We start from the raw sequence: 11,452 nt of genomic DNA, 5'->3' as shown, positions 1-11,452 counted from the left end.
AAGGAACGAATGTAGTCACCTGGAATGGTGGTATTAAAATAGTTCCAAAAAGTGCTGTGTCCAACTCATCATGTGTCCCTCACTTGGATTTATTGTGGAGGCCAAATACATTTTTATTAATCCACTATTAATTCAGTGTTACGAAATAATAAGAATATGTGTCTGAACTTGAATGATACTAGTACTGTGTGGATGTGGATTCTTTATTATAATTATTATTAATTATTATTAGACAACATCTACAACTTCCACTCATCCTTTTACCTTAAGCTCTGTTCAATCAGATGCTCAGGTCGTTGTAAAGGGCGGGTTTTTGTAGTGAAAACACAGAGACAGAGAAAAGGAGAGAGAGAGAGAGAGAGAGAGAGAGCAGAAGCATCATAGACAGCTGAACTGCTGAAGGCTCCTTTGAGTGGCTGGCTGGACCTCGCTGACCGTGTCCGGCCTTCAACGCTGATTGGCTCTTATTTGAAGAAGCTCACGCGCTCATTCAACTATTAAGCGCCTCCCCGTTCCTCTAAAGGCCATTATAATGCAAGAGACCCTCCTCTTTAAAACCACAAACCGAATTTGCTTTCATTTAGGCCATCTATGTCTCGTTTTTTTCTTTTTTTAAACTCGTACTGAGGGGCTGCTTTCCGTTTTTATCGTTTTTTTCCGTTAGCCCCAGCCGCTCGGCCCCTTTGGAGAGGCGCGAGCGCGATGCTCTCGCACGCCGATCTGCTGGACGCTCGCCTCGGTGAGTTACCGGCCAACCCCGGTCTACAACTCTACTGTAAGCTGAAGAACTCTTCCTCTTCTTCTTCGTCCTCTTGTTGTTGTTGTTTATTGGCGTGTGTTTAAATGGAATAAACTGGCTGTGGGGGTTAAATTAGAGTTGATTCTGTTTAAGTGATTTAATTCATTGGGAAGAGTGATCATTATTATTACATTACACTTAATTTGATTTAGTCTGAATGTGTGTTTCAGTGTGTGTGATTGAAACTGAACTGAATGTGCTATAATGTTTTTTTATTTATTTGGTGCATGACATGACATAAACTTAACCACGAATAGCTCGTGCTTTATCTGCTCTAACCCTTTCATCCCAAAGCAGGCAACTTCAAACAGAATGCCTTTTAGATCTCAGACTGTATGTGCGGGCGCGTGCGCGCGCGTGTGTGTGTTCCGCAGGGATGAAGGACGCCGCGGCTGAGCTGCTCGGTCACCGGGAAGCGCTCAAGTGTAGACTGGCCGGGGGAGGTGGTGGAGGAGGTGGAGGAGGCGCGGGAGCTGACCCCGTTCACCCCGGAGAGCTCCCGCCAGGCTCGGACACGGTGGAAGGCGCAACGCTGCTCCCGGGAGATGACATCAGCAGTGCCGCCGCGGGAGTTCCGGTGAACGGAAAGGATCAGGACAAGCACCAGCATCATCAGCAACAACAACATCAACAACAACACCAACAACAGCAGCAGCAGCAGAACCAGCAGAACCAACAGCAGAACCCCGCTCAGCAGACCCAGAAGCAGAAGCGGCACCGCACTCGTTTCACCCCGGCACAGCTTAACGAGCTCGAGCGCAGCTTCGCCAAGACGCACTACCCGGACATCTTCATGCGCGAGGAGCTCGCGCTTCGCATTGGACTCACGGAGTCGCGTGTGCAGGTAAGCACAAGCTCGTTTAATTCTAACTACCTAAAACAAATAAACGAAAAATAACCAGCACTTAAAGTGACGCACCTAACGGACATGTATTCCATCAAGGGCGCATTTACAGGGAATCTTAGAAGTCCCACAAAAAAACATTAAAATAAATATTATTCGTTTTAAAGTTAATGAAGAAAAAAACGCGTTTAATTGCGAAAACAAAATAAAATTTTATTGGTAGAAAAAAAACACAGACACTATAAGACTCATTAATGATGCTAAAACGACATTCTCTCTCTCTCTCTCTCTCTCTCTATATATATATATATATATATATATATATATATATATATATATATATATATATATATAAAACGACAGGCTATATTTAGGCTATTAAATTTTTTTAAAAGGCTTTCTGAGGTTCAGTAGGTTACTATAATAATAATAATAATAATAATAATAATAATAATAATAATAATAATAATAATAATAATAATAATATTTAATAATGTTTTGAGAATGGGCTGTATCGCCCAAAATATTACATTGTGGTGTTGTTATGATGACTCGTTTTAATGTTATTAGAAAATGAAAAAAATAAAACTTTTTCATTGTCGAAAAGAACGTGTTTTGATAAAACATGAGTTTCGATAAATAAATAAACATGCAATTAAACTGTAAAGATGAACGCTGGTATAATAAAATAATATAAGTGGACTGTGCACACAGACAATATTTGTTAATAAATATAATGACACATTTTAACGACATTACGAAAGAAATTGTTAAGAAACGTTATACTAGGTATTTGTTTTAACAGTCCGAAAAAATATGTTTGAAAACAGCGTTGTTTATTTATGAAACATTCTGATTTATGTGGACATCCTGAGGCCCAAAAAGGAATCAAAAGGACATTTTCCAATAAAGACTGATCAGCGTCTCAGAACCTATAAGAGAACTAGCGTGAGAACATATCACCGGGTACTGAAACAGAGAGCGGCCAAATTGAATGAAATGACAAAACAACCCTTACATTTAGTATAAACTACTTAGCAGTAATGTTGCTGTGTAATGAAAGATTAGAAATTAGGAAATGTATCAAGCTATGCATGTAGTTTCTATTTCTGTTTATGTTACAAAAAATATATATAATATATATATATATATATTTAATGTGCCATTACTTGGCACACTGTATTTTAGTAGAACCCAGTAAACAAAAAATAACTAACATATACAGTATACCAATAGACTAGAAATAAATATATTAAGTATATCCACACATATATTTATATTTTCATTTGCTTATGATAACATTGATTTTTACCTTGTTTATTGATTTGTAAAAGCGGTTACATTTTACATTTATATATGTATTAATACTGCAGCTCGTGCATCTCAAATAATACCTGAGTGGAATATCACTTGCCATCTCATTTTCATTTTGTCACTTTAATCGCCTGAGCAGACAGCGACCTTAATCGCAGATATTACATTATGGGCTATATATTATACATTCTACCATTATAAGGTGTTGAATTTCAGCAATCTTGTGTCACATTCTGGAGCTCCAGAGATCATTAAGTGCACGAAGGTTCACAAGGCTTGTTAAACAGCGCGTGTTTTATTTACACTTAAGGTGGATAAGTAACATGATGGCATTCTCCTGCTGTGAACGAGCATGTCAAGCTCCAAGTCTTAATAACCCGGCTTCTAAAATACTACATATATATAACGCAATTTCTCACCGTAATAGCGTGCACGCGCTGTCCTTAATAACAGTGAAAAATAGCATTTTCTTTGTCCCTGGCGCAGCAGGCCGGGTTTCATGGCTGGGTGCGCAAAGCCTCCTGATATGACACCAAGCGTTATATGCGTCTCGTGCTCTCTCTCTCTGTTTCTACGCCGGACTAGGACGGGCTCGTTAATCATCGCGCGCTCGGCTGGACGGAGAGGTCTCTATAAAGACCTCGAGGACCTGGGAAATAAACACCTCGCGCTACCGAAGCGCTTTAACTATACGTGTTCTCGAAGTTCTCAGGCGATGCAATCTAATTGATTCATGTGCAATAATAATATCTAACACATTTCCAGCACCTTAAATGTCATTAAAAAACCCCGAACAATAGTGTTTATAATACATATTAAGTTGTGTCTACAAGAAAACATTTAAGGAAATGAGATTATAAAGTGTATTGTTATTGTGGTTAGCAATATTATTTTTTTTACAGTGATCAATACAAAACAAGTGTAAAATAGATTATTCTTACGCAAATACTTTACTCACATCTGTAAAATGTTAAAATATAACAAAAACAACATTAATTGAACGAGAACATGACCGATTATTTAAAACTAATTTTTAAATAAGAAATATAAATGTTCTCACATTATATTTCCGTATGCGTCTTCGTCAATAAAATACAAGTTTTGGCCCATATTTCAAAGTGCGCATATGTTTTAAATAAATAAGTTATTTTAAAATATAATAAGAAAATAAGAAATAAATTATTTAGAATTATTTATCAAACTTACAGACCGGAAAACAATGAAACGTAACGTATACAATACGTTTGGGTGCTAGGTTTGCACGAGCCATGTACATGTACATAACAGTGTTTCTATAGAAGAGGTGTATTTATTTACACCTACATCATCAAATATATAGTTATGATGATGTGACCAGGGCTGCACGAGCATTTGCACAGTGTGTGGCATTTATTAAAATAGTAATTCTCTATTTTAAGATTAAAATAGTGGTTTAATCTGTGAGAATAATCAGTGTGCTCACAAACACGGACAACAGTTAAATAAAAAAACAGATATGTAGAAAAATATTTGTAGCTCATTTTTGCCTCCTTGCGCATGGGTTGAGTCATAAATTGAAGTGTAATTGAACGCAACATTAATAACCAATATCAGTCTTAACCTTAATGGGGCTATTTAATCATAAAACGACCTTAGCTTTAAACGTTTATTACTGTGGAAACGGTAAAACGCGAGTCAGAGATTAAACAAACCAGAGGTCCCGGTCAGAGCTTCTAAAACAAACACGCCAGTGATAATTTATGCTAGTGCACTAAGGAGAGTATCATTTGATAACTACATAAAATGTTATAAATGTTAAAAATGTGTGTATATATATATATATATATATATATATATATATATATATATATATATATATATATATATATATTGTGAAATTAAAAAATAATAAGTCCCCATTTTAATTAGTTTTATTTGCTGTATGAATAAAACCATTACTGGAATTAAATACATACAAAATAAAATAATAAATAAATGAGTTTATATTTAAATGGCGTAATTTAATGTTGTAACATTAATCACAAATAAATTACATAATTGGCAGTGCAATAATTAAAACAAGTATTACATGTATATAGTAATTAATATAATTATTTATTTTCAATGATTTTTAAATGTACATAAAATAAAGCTACTGTTAATATCATATCGATCATCATTATCATCATCCACATCCTTATCTTAATCATCATTTAACCATACATTTATAAAATTAGCTTAATGTCCGCTCGCTTTATTAAATGTTTTTTTTTTTTACCGTTTTTCCTGGCTCAACACTACTTTTTTATTTTAAAATTAGTACTTACGCATTCTAATATTTAAACGTAAAGTGCGTAATAGATGACGTGTGCACATTTTGTAAGGAAGCAATGAAAGAATAGCAATACTAATAACTATATAATATGAATATAAAGACGAGTGTAGACAGCGCGCGCTGCTCTTCCAATGTCTAATCCTCCACTCCACTCTGTTCTCCATCCTCCTCTTCCCTCCACCCCACCAGGTGTGGTTCCAGAACCGGCGCGCGAAATGGAAGAAACGCAAGAAGACCACCAACGTGTTCCGCGCGCCCGGCACGCTCCTGCCCACGCACCACGGCCTGCCCCAGTTTCCCTCCGCCATGGGGGACGGCTTGTGCTCCTTCCACGCGAACGACACGCGCTGGGCGGCGGCGGGCATGCCGGGCGTGTCTCAGCTGCAGCTCCCCCCCGCGCTCGGCCGCCAGCAGGCCATGGCGCAGTCTCTGTCCCCGTGCAGCCTGAGCGCGGGCCCGCCGCCCACCTCCATGGGGCTCTCCAACATGTCGTCCAACGGCTCGAGCCTGCAGTCGCACCTGTACCAGCCCGCTTTCCCGGGCATGGTTCCCGCCTCGCTCTCGGGCCCCACGAGCGCGGCGGCGGCGGGAGGATCCCCGCAGCTCTGCAGCTCGCCGGACAATGACGTGTGGAGGGGCACGAGCATCGCGTCGCTGCGCCGCAAAGCGCTGGAGCACACGGTGTCCATGAGCTTCACCTAATGCACCGCTCGCTGTCCAGGAGCCCCGTCTCCACCTCCCACCACCACCTTGACCATTTTTAAAGCGATAGTTCGGCTGTCAAGCGACGGGTAGAATTTCACCCTTAGCTCTAATGTACAGCTAGTTTCATTAGCTTTGGATTGGACCTTCAAAGCTAATAAAGCTACCGTTCATAATATATCGTGCTAACTGACTGTTAAAGAACTAAACTATTATAAATATTATCATAAATTACTCACTACAAAAATTACTGTAACATTAAAATAAATGACTCATAATTTACTGTTAACTAGAAACATTACTGACATTGTTAAGTACAAAAAATACATTGAGTAGCATGGTTATCATTTTCAAAATAATAATAATATTATTCTGGGCTATAAGAATCCAGGCCAAATCTAGGTCTACAAAAACTAAATCGACTGTTCAGTGAACAGTGAACTTATTTGTTGTTAGCACTCACAATAGCATACACAGCCTGGAGCGCTGGAGCTAAAAGAACATGATTGTCTTTGTGCCAGTTGACGTTAGCAGACGGGTTTTGTTTTTCCAACAATGTGTGGAATACTATTAGCATTGAAAATCAACACGGCACAGCTAAAGTCTAATTATAAAGGCGAGCAGGCGACCTTCTGGGCAGCACTCTATATCTACAACAAAAAAATAACGTTTGCCTACAGTTGTGCACAGCTAAAGTGGAAAAGACTATTTGTTTTTGTGTTGTTATTGTGTTTTTAACGAAGCTAATGGAAATTATTAGCACTGTGCTAAGTGACTGTTAAAACTTTAAATTCTACTCTTTATGAAACAGATTGGCTTGCATTATTTTCATCATTGCTACATTTATGGCTCCGAAAACACAAGCATACCATTAAGTTGAATGTCCATAAACCATGGTTTTGAAAGCTAGATTTTGAGACATAGTCCGAATAAACAAACTAAATCGACTGCTTATTGAATCTCTCATTGACTTCCATTTATCTGTAAACAAGCTTAATTCTTTTAGAGATGAGGGTAAAATCCTTCGGCCGATTGTTAACCGAACTTTCACTTTGACAGACCCCAGCCACGCACCATGGAGTCTCAGGATGCAGACCTCCTCAAGCAATGCTACTACAAAACAAACAAACAAAAAAAAAACAACAGAAATATCAAACAAGTATCAGAGACTTGAATCACGTGCAATTTAGGGACTCAGTAATGCTTTGTAAATCCGTCCCGTTTATTTCTGTGCACATTTGGTTTATTTATTTACTTATTTATATGTTCGTTTGTTTGTTTATTTGTGTGTTTATTTATTGATTTGTTTCAAATAATCAGCATCCATTTCTGCAGCAGTTGGGCTAAAAAAAGAGAAAGAGATGAAACAAGCCAAAAACGGACTGCACGAATCAAGAGCTGGGATTTTTTTTCTTTGTGAAACGAAAAAGAAGGACAAATAAACAAGAAACGATGAAAAAGAAGAAGAAGAAATCGATTTTTATAACGACAATAAAACCGATCGTCGATAAGCGATCATTTTCAGAAGCATCAGCCAGACTGCATGCGCCCACTGAAGGTAGAGATGTTCTGGGGGTGGGGTGGGAGGGGGAGGTTCTCATTTCTAAACTCTGGACTCTGTTCTAAACTGTTCTATGGGGTGTTTGGTGTAGATAACGCATTCTTGAATTGGTCGGTTTGTGATCTGTTCTGAGTTCCTGTCTGTGATTTAAAAAAACGCATTTCGGATCTTTATTCCTATATGAGACGCTTTTGTTCCCTTTTATCATGTTTATATTGATTGAATGTGATGAGAAATAAAATCATTTTCAGTATCTCACACCGCCACAGCTTCTTGCCATTTGTAGAAAGATATTGTAGGAGCTCTACAAGGATTATATAGTAAAAGTATACACTGCGAAAAAAGAAGTTAAGTTTCGTTAAGTACTATCTATAAGAATAATCTAGTACAGTCTAATTACTTAAGAATTTCACATAAAATTATATGCACTACTTGGATCCGCATGCACAGTGTTGGTTAATACAGCTTTCCTATAGGCTCCTGGCACTATGTATTTGCAAATTGGGTGTGGCATCTTCCACACTTACCATCTTTGTGTTGTCTGTTGCCCAAAGCTACCTTATCCTAGACATACTTTAGTGTAATATATGTTGATTGTCAGGCCTCATTGTTGTAGGCTGTAAGAGCAAGTTAGCTTTATTTTGTGTTCCTAGTTGTCACAGTATTTTGGTTTGGAACTACAGAGTTCACTCTTTATGGAGTTCACTATTATGCTGCCCCAGTTTTATGCTGTCAGTATTGGCAGTTCTATAAAATATGCTAAATAATGTTGAGAAAACCTATTTAGAAATAAATAAACTAAATTCTTTAAGTCCACAAAAACTGTTGAGCTAATTAAACCATTGTTGTGTAAACCAAACTTAAAATGTTTTATATTGACTGAGTCAAAGCATAATTATGACTTGACTGAGTTGAGTTGAGCCAATGAATATTTTTTTCAGTGTACAGAAATTAATCCTATACAACAAAATAAAATATTTGGCAAGTGAGCATTACTAAAGAATTTCGACATTACTACTACTATACGGTAAATGACAAAAGCCGTGGGAGAACGTGGTGCTACATTGTTGTAATATCTACTAAGACTGAGTAAAATCTAATTGAGTTGCTAAATAGCATTTACTGAAAAATGAGTGAATTATTAGTAAATATTACTTGAATATATGCTCTGTTTTAAGTGAAAAAAACTTAACTAAGTTTTTTTTAAGTAAATACTATTTAACATTTTTTCAGTGTAGCAAAATCAGTGATTATATATACATAGATAATATGTGTTAAATTTGCTTTTAACTGAAAATAGTTCCCACTGTTAAGAACTGAAATCAGTTCTGTTATTGTATATAAATAATGTTTAACAAGCATTTGAAAGGTTCTTTGCATTCTACACCATAAACCCACAATTTAATTGAAATCAAATAAATTAAGCCTGTTTTTTTAGGGAAATTTTGATATTTCCAAACATTACTCCAGTATTTTCAGTTAAGTAAACATTTCATGCCACTTACAGATTTTTGTCCGCTTCTTTTCTATTAGCTTTTGGCACACACGATGCAACTGCGACGCAGGTGTTTCCCAAAAGCGTACTATGCAGGTAACCACGTTAGTAACTTACATAATGCGGCCCTTAGTTAAGCTACTCAGGTGTTTCTTAAAACCGTAGTTCCAGCGAACCTTCGCAACTATCGTGGTTCAACTGCGTCGTTCCAGCTACAGCTCTAGACCTGTTGTTAGGAGCTTAGTTCCTGGTGATGCATCATCAGTGACGCAAAATGCAGACGATGGATGGTAGGATTCAGAAAGCTGATAAATCACATTAACATTGCTGCTCGAGCATTTAAGATGTGAAGTGTTTTGAACATGTACCTAATTATTTTTTTATGTTTTTGCTTATTACATTTATTGAGTCACTTCGCTTTTACCCATGTGCGCAGGAAAAATAATCTAATGCAGTACTCAAATTTTTTGAAAATGTAAGAGAATTGCCAATTTTTAATGTATGACTTTAACATTTAGCTTTATTTGGCAAACATGAATTCAGTGTAGTGAAAAAAGTGCACAGAAGAAAATTTGTGCTGTGAACATTTATGAATTAGTGTTTTTTTTAAACCCACTGTGCTATATGCACTCTCTGAATAAGGGTACCAAACTGTCACTGGAGTGATAACGTAAACACCTGAGGGTATATTGAGGGTATATTAATATTGTTTGTACCCAGCGAAACAAATGTATCCATACAGTAAACAAGAAAGTATATTTTAATAATATATTCATAACAAGAAAAAATCAGTAAAAAGTGTCTTAAAATAAAAATAAAATTATAGAGACATGTAATAATAAGCAGGTGTTTTGAATGATCTAATTACTCCTCTGGAAGTAACAGGCCCAGTGTGAATATAGAAAATGTATCATTTACCCATTACGACTTGTGTGTTTCTAGGCCTATACAAATGTTATAAATTAGGCTTTGTTAAATAATATATATCGCACACAATAAGTCAAAATATGTAGGCTACCTTAATAGATATTTTTTAAATGAGAACATTTATTGCCATTATGAAAAACATTAAGAGAATAACACCACGACTGGGATTCAAACTAGGCTGTGTTCTGTCAAGTTTTGCTACCCTGTCAAACCGTGCTACCCTAGTGTATATTTAAGTGTAAAAATGCCAGAAAAAGGCCCTTATTTAAACATGCTTTCGGTAGGATATTTGGGAAGCCTGTATCAAAATATCAGCAGACAGTTTAGCGTTATTAAGGGTGATTATAACCCGTATTTTCTTTCATTGGTAACTTATTATTACTTTTATTATGATCAACTGTCATTTCTGCATTCGTAATACTCAGACAAACAATGGCAAGGGGTTTGCGGTTGTTTAATGCACCCAAGAAGAACAGAATTACCATAAAAAAAATGTTTCCGTGCATTCAATTTATTGAGTTCAATTCTAGGCTCCACCGTTGTACGGGAAATGCTCCCCAGAGGTATTCTTGCTGGTGCGTTTTGGATCATTGTCCTGCTGCAGAACCCAAGTTCATTTTAGCTTGAGGTCAAAAACAGATGGCCGGATATTCTTCTTTAGGACTTTTTGATAGACAGAGGTTCCATTTATCACAGTAAGTCTACCAAGTCCTGAAGCAGCAAAACAGCCCCAGACCATCACCCTACCACCACCATGTTTTACTGTAGTGTGATTTTCTTTTTCTGAAATGTGGTGTTTCTTTTATGCCACAAACCTTCCAAAAAGTTTAACGTTTTGTCGTCAGTTTACAGAGTAATTTTCCAAAAGTCTTGAGGATCATCAAGATGTTTTCTTGGAAAATTGAGACGAGCCTTAATGTTCTTTTTGCTCAGCAGTTTTTTTTTATCTTGGCAAAAGAGAGAAGGAGATCAGGTGATCTTGTACTGAGAGATGATTTTTCCCTCCTGCCTGCAAACAGATGTGGGATGATATTACATAAATATTGTAATTTGTCTCAGTACCTGCCGGGTTAATTAGTTTGTGGAAATGCGAGGGGCAGCTCCTCGTTACCTCATTTGTCACACGCTGACGAGGGAGGCGAACACTGACCCACCATGCCTCAGTTCCCACAATGCACTACGGCAGCGCCTACCAGTGTCCCCCTTGCCTCCGACCCCCCAACCAAGTAAATGAAATCAGTCAATAGAACAGTAAAGGATGAGTCTCTCTCTCTCTCTCTCTCTCTCTCTCTCTCTCTCTCTCTCTCTTTCTCTGTTTTCCAGCATATGGGTTATGAATGGGGACTCATTAATTTTTTAGGGCCTATGTGTGTGTGTGTCTGTGTGTGTGTGTATACGATAGTGTAGATGTCTGTATTCTGTGAAATATACATACACAATCTCATCAAAATGCAGAAAATTATGACCACTTTTCTTTTTCACGTTTCTACACTTAC

At 37.3% G+C, this 11,452-nt stretch overlaps 1 protein-coding gene across 2 annotated transcripts; it reads left to right on the top strand.

Annotated features, from left to right (window-relative positions):
* Positions 1–411: 411 nt before the first annotated feature.
* Positions 412–7,792, top strand: otpa (orthopedia homeobox a). 2 transcript variants are annotated; one of them, XM_007241203.4, is made up of 3 exons: positions 412–739; positions 1,174–1,643; positions 5,461–7,792. In XM_007241203.4, the coding sequence occupies exons 1-3, from the start codon at positions 703–705 to the stop codon at positions 5,971–5,973; spliced, it is 1,020 nt and encodes a 339-aa protein (XP_007241265.3). In that variant the 5' UTR covers positions 412–702; the 3' UTR covers positions 5,974–7,792. The 2 variants fall into 2 exon arrangements, with proteins under 2 accessions (XP_007241265.3, XP_015459150.3); XM_015603664.3 differs by having other exon boundaries at positions 412–775.
* The last annotated feature ends 3,660 nt before the right edge of the window (positions 7,793–11,452 follow it).

The sequence above is a fragment of the Astyanax mexicanus genome, chromosome 17 (genome assembly GCF_023375975.1).
Source record: "Astyanax mexicanus isolate ESR-SI-001 chromosome 17, AstMex3_surface, whole genome shotgun sequence".
Lineage (NCBI taxonomy): Eukaryota > Metazoa > Chordata > Actinopteri > Characiformes > Acestrorhamphidae > Astyanax > Astyanax mexicanus.
Note: the sequence above shows the minus strand (reverse complement) of the source record. Positions and strands in the feature narration are given on the sequence as shown.

Excerpts from the sequence above, each read along its gene's own strand:
- otpa (XM_015603664.3), top strand. The coding sequence starts at position 703 with ATGCTCTCGCACGCCGATCTGCTGGACGCTCGCCTCGGTGAGTTACCG. Across the intron at positions 776-1,173 it reads CCCCGGTCTACAACTCTACT|GGATGAAGGACGCCGCGGCT; the intron begins GTAAGCTGAAGA and ends TGTGTTCCGCAG. Across the intron at positions 1,644-5,460 it reads TCACGGAGTCGCGTGTGCAG|GTGTGGTTCCAGAACCGGCG; the intron begins GTAAGCACAAGC and ends CCACCCCACCAG.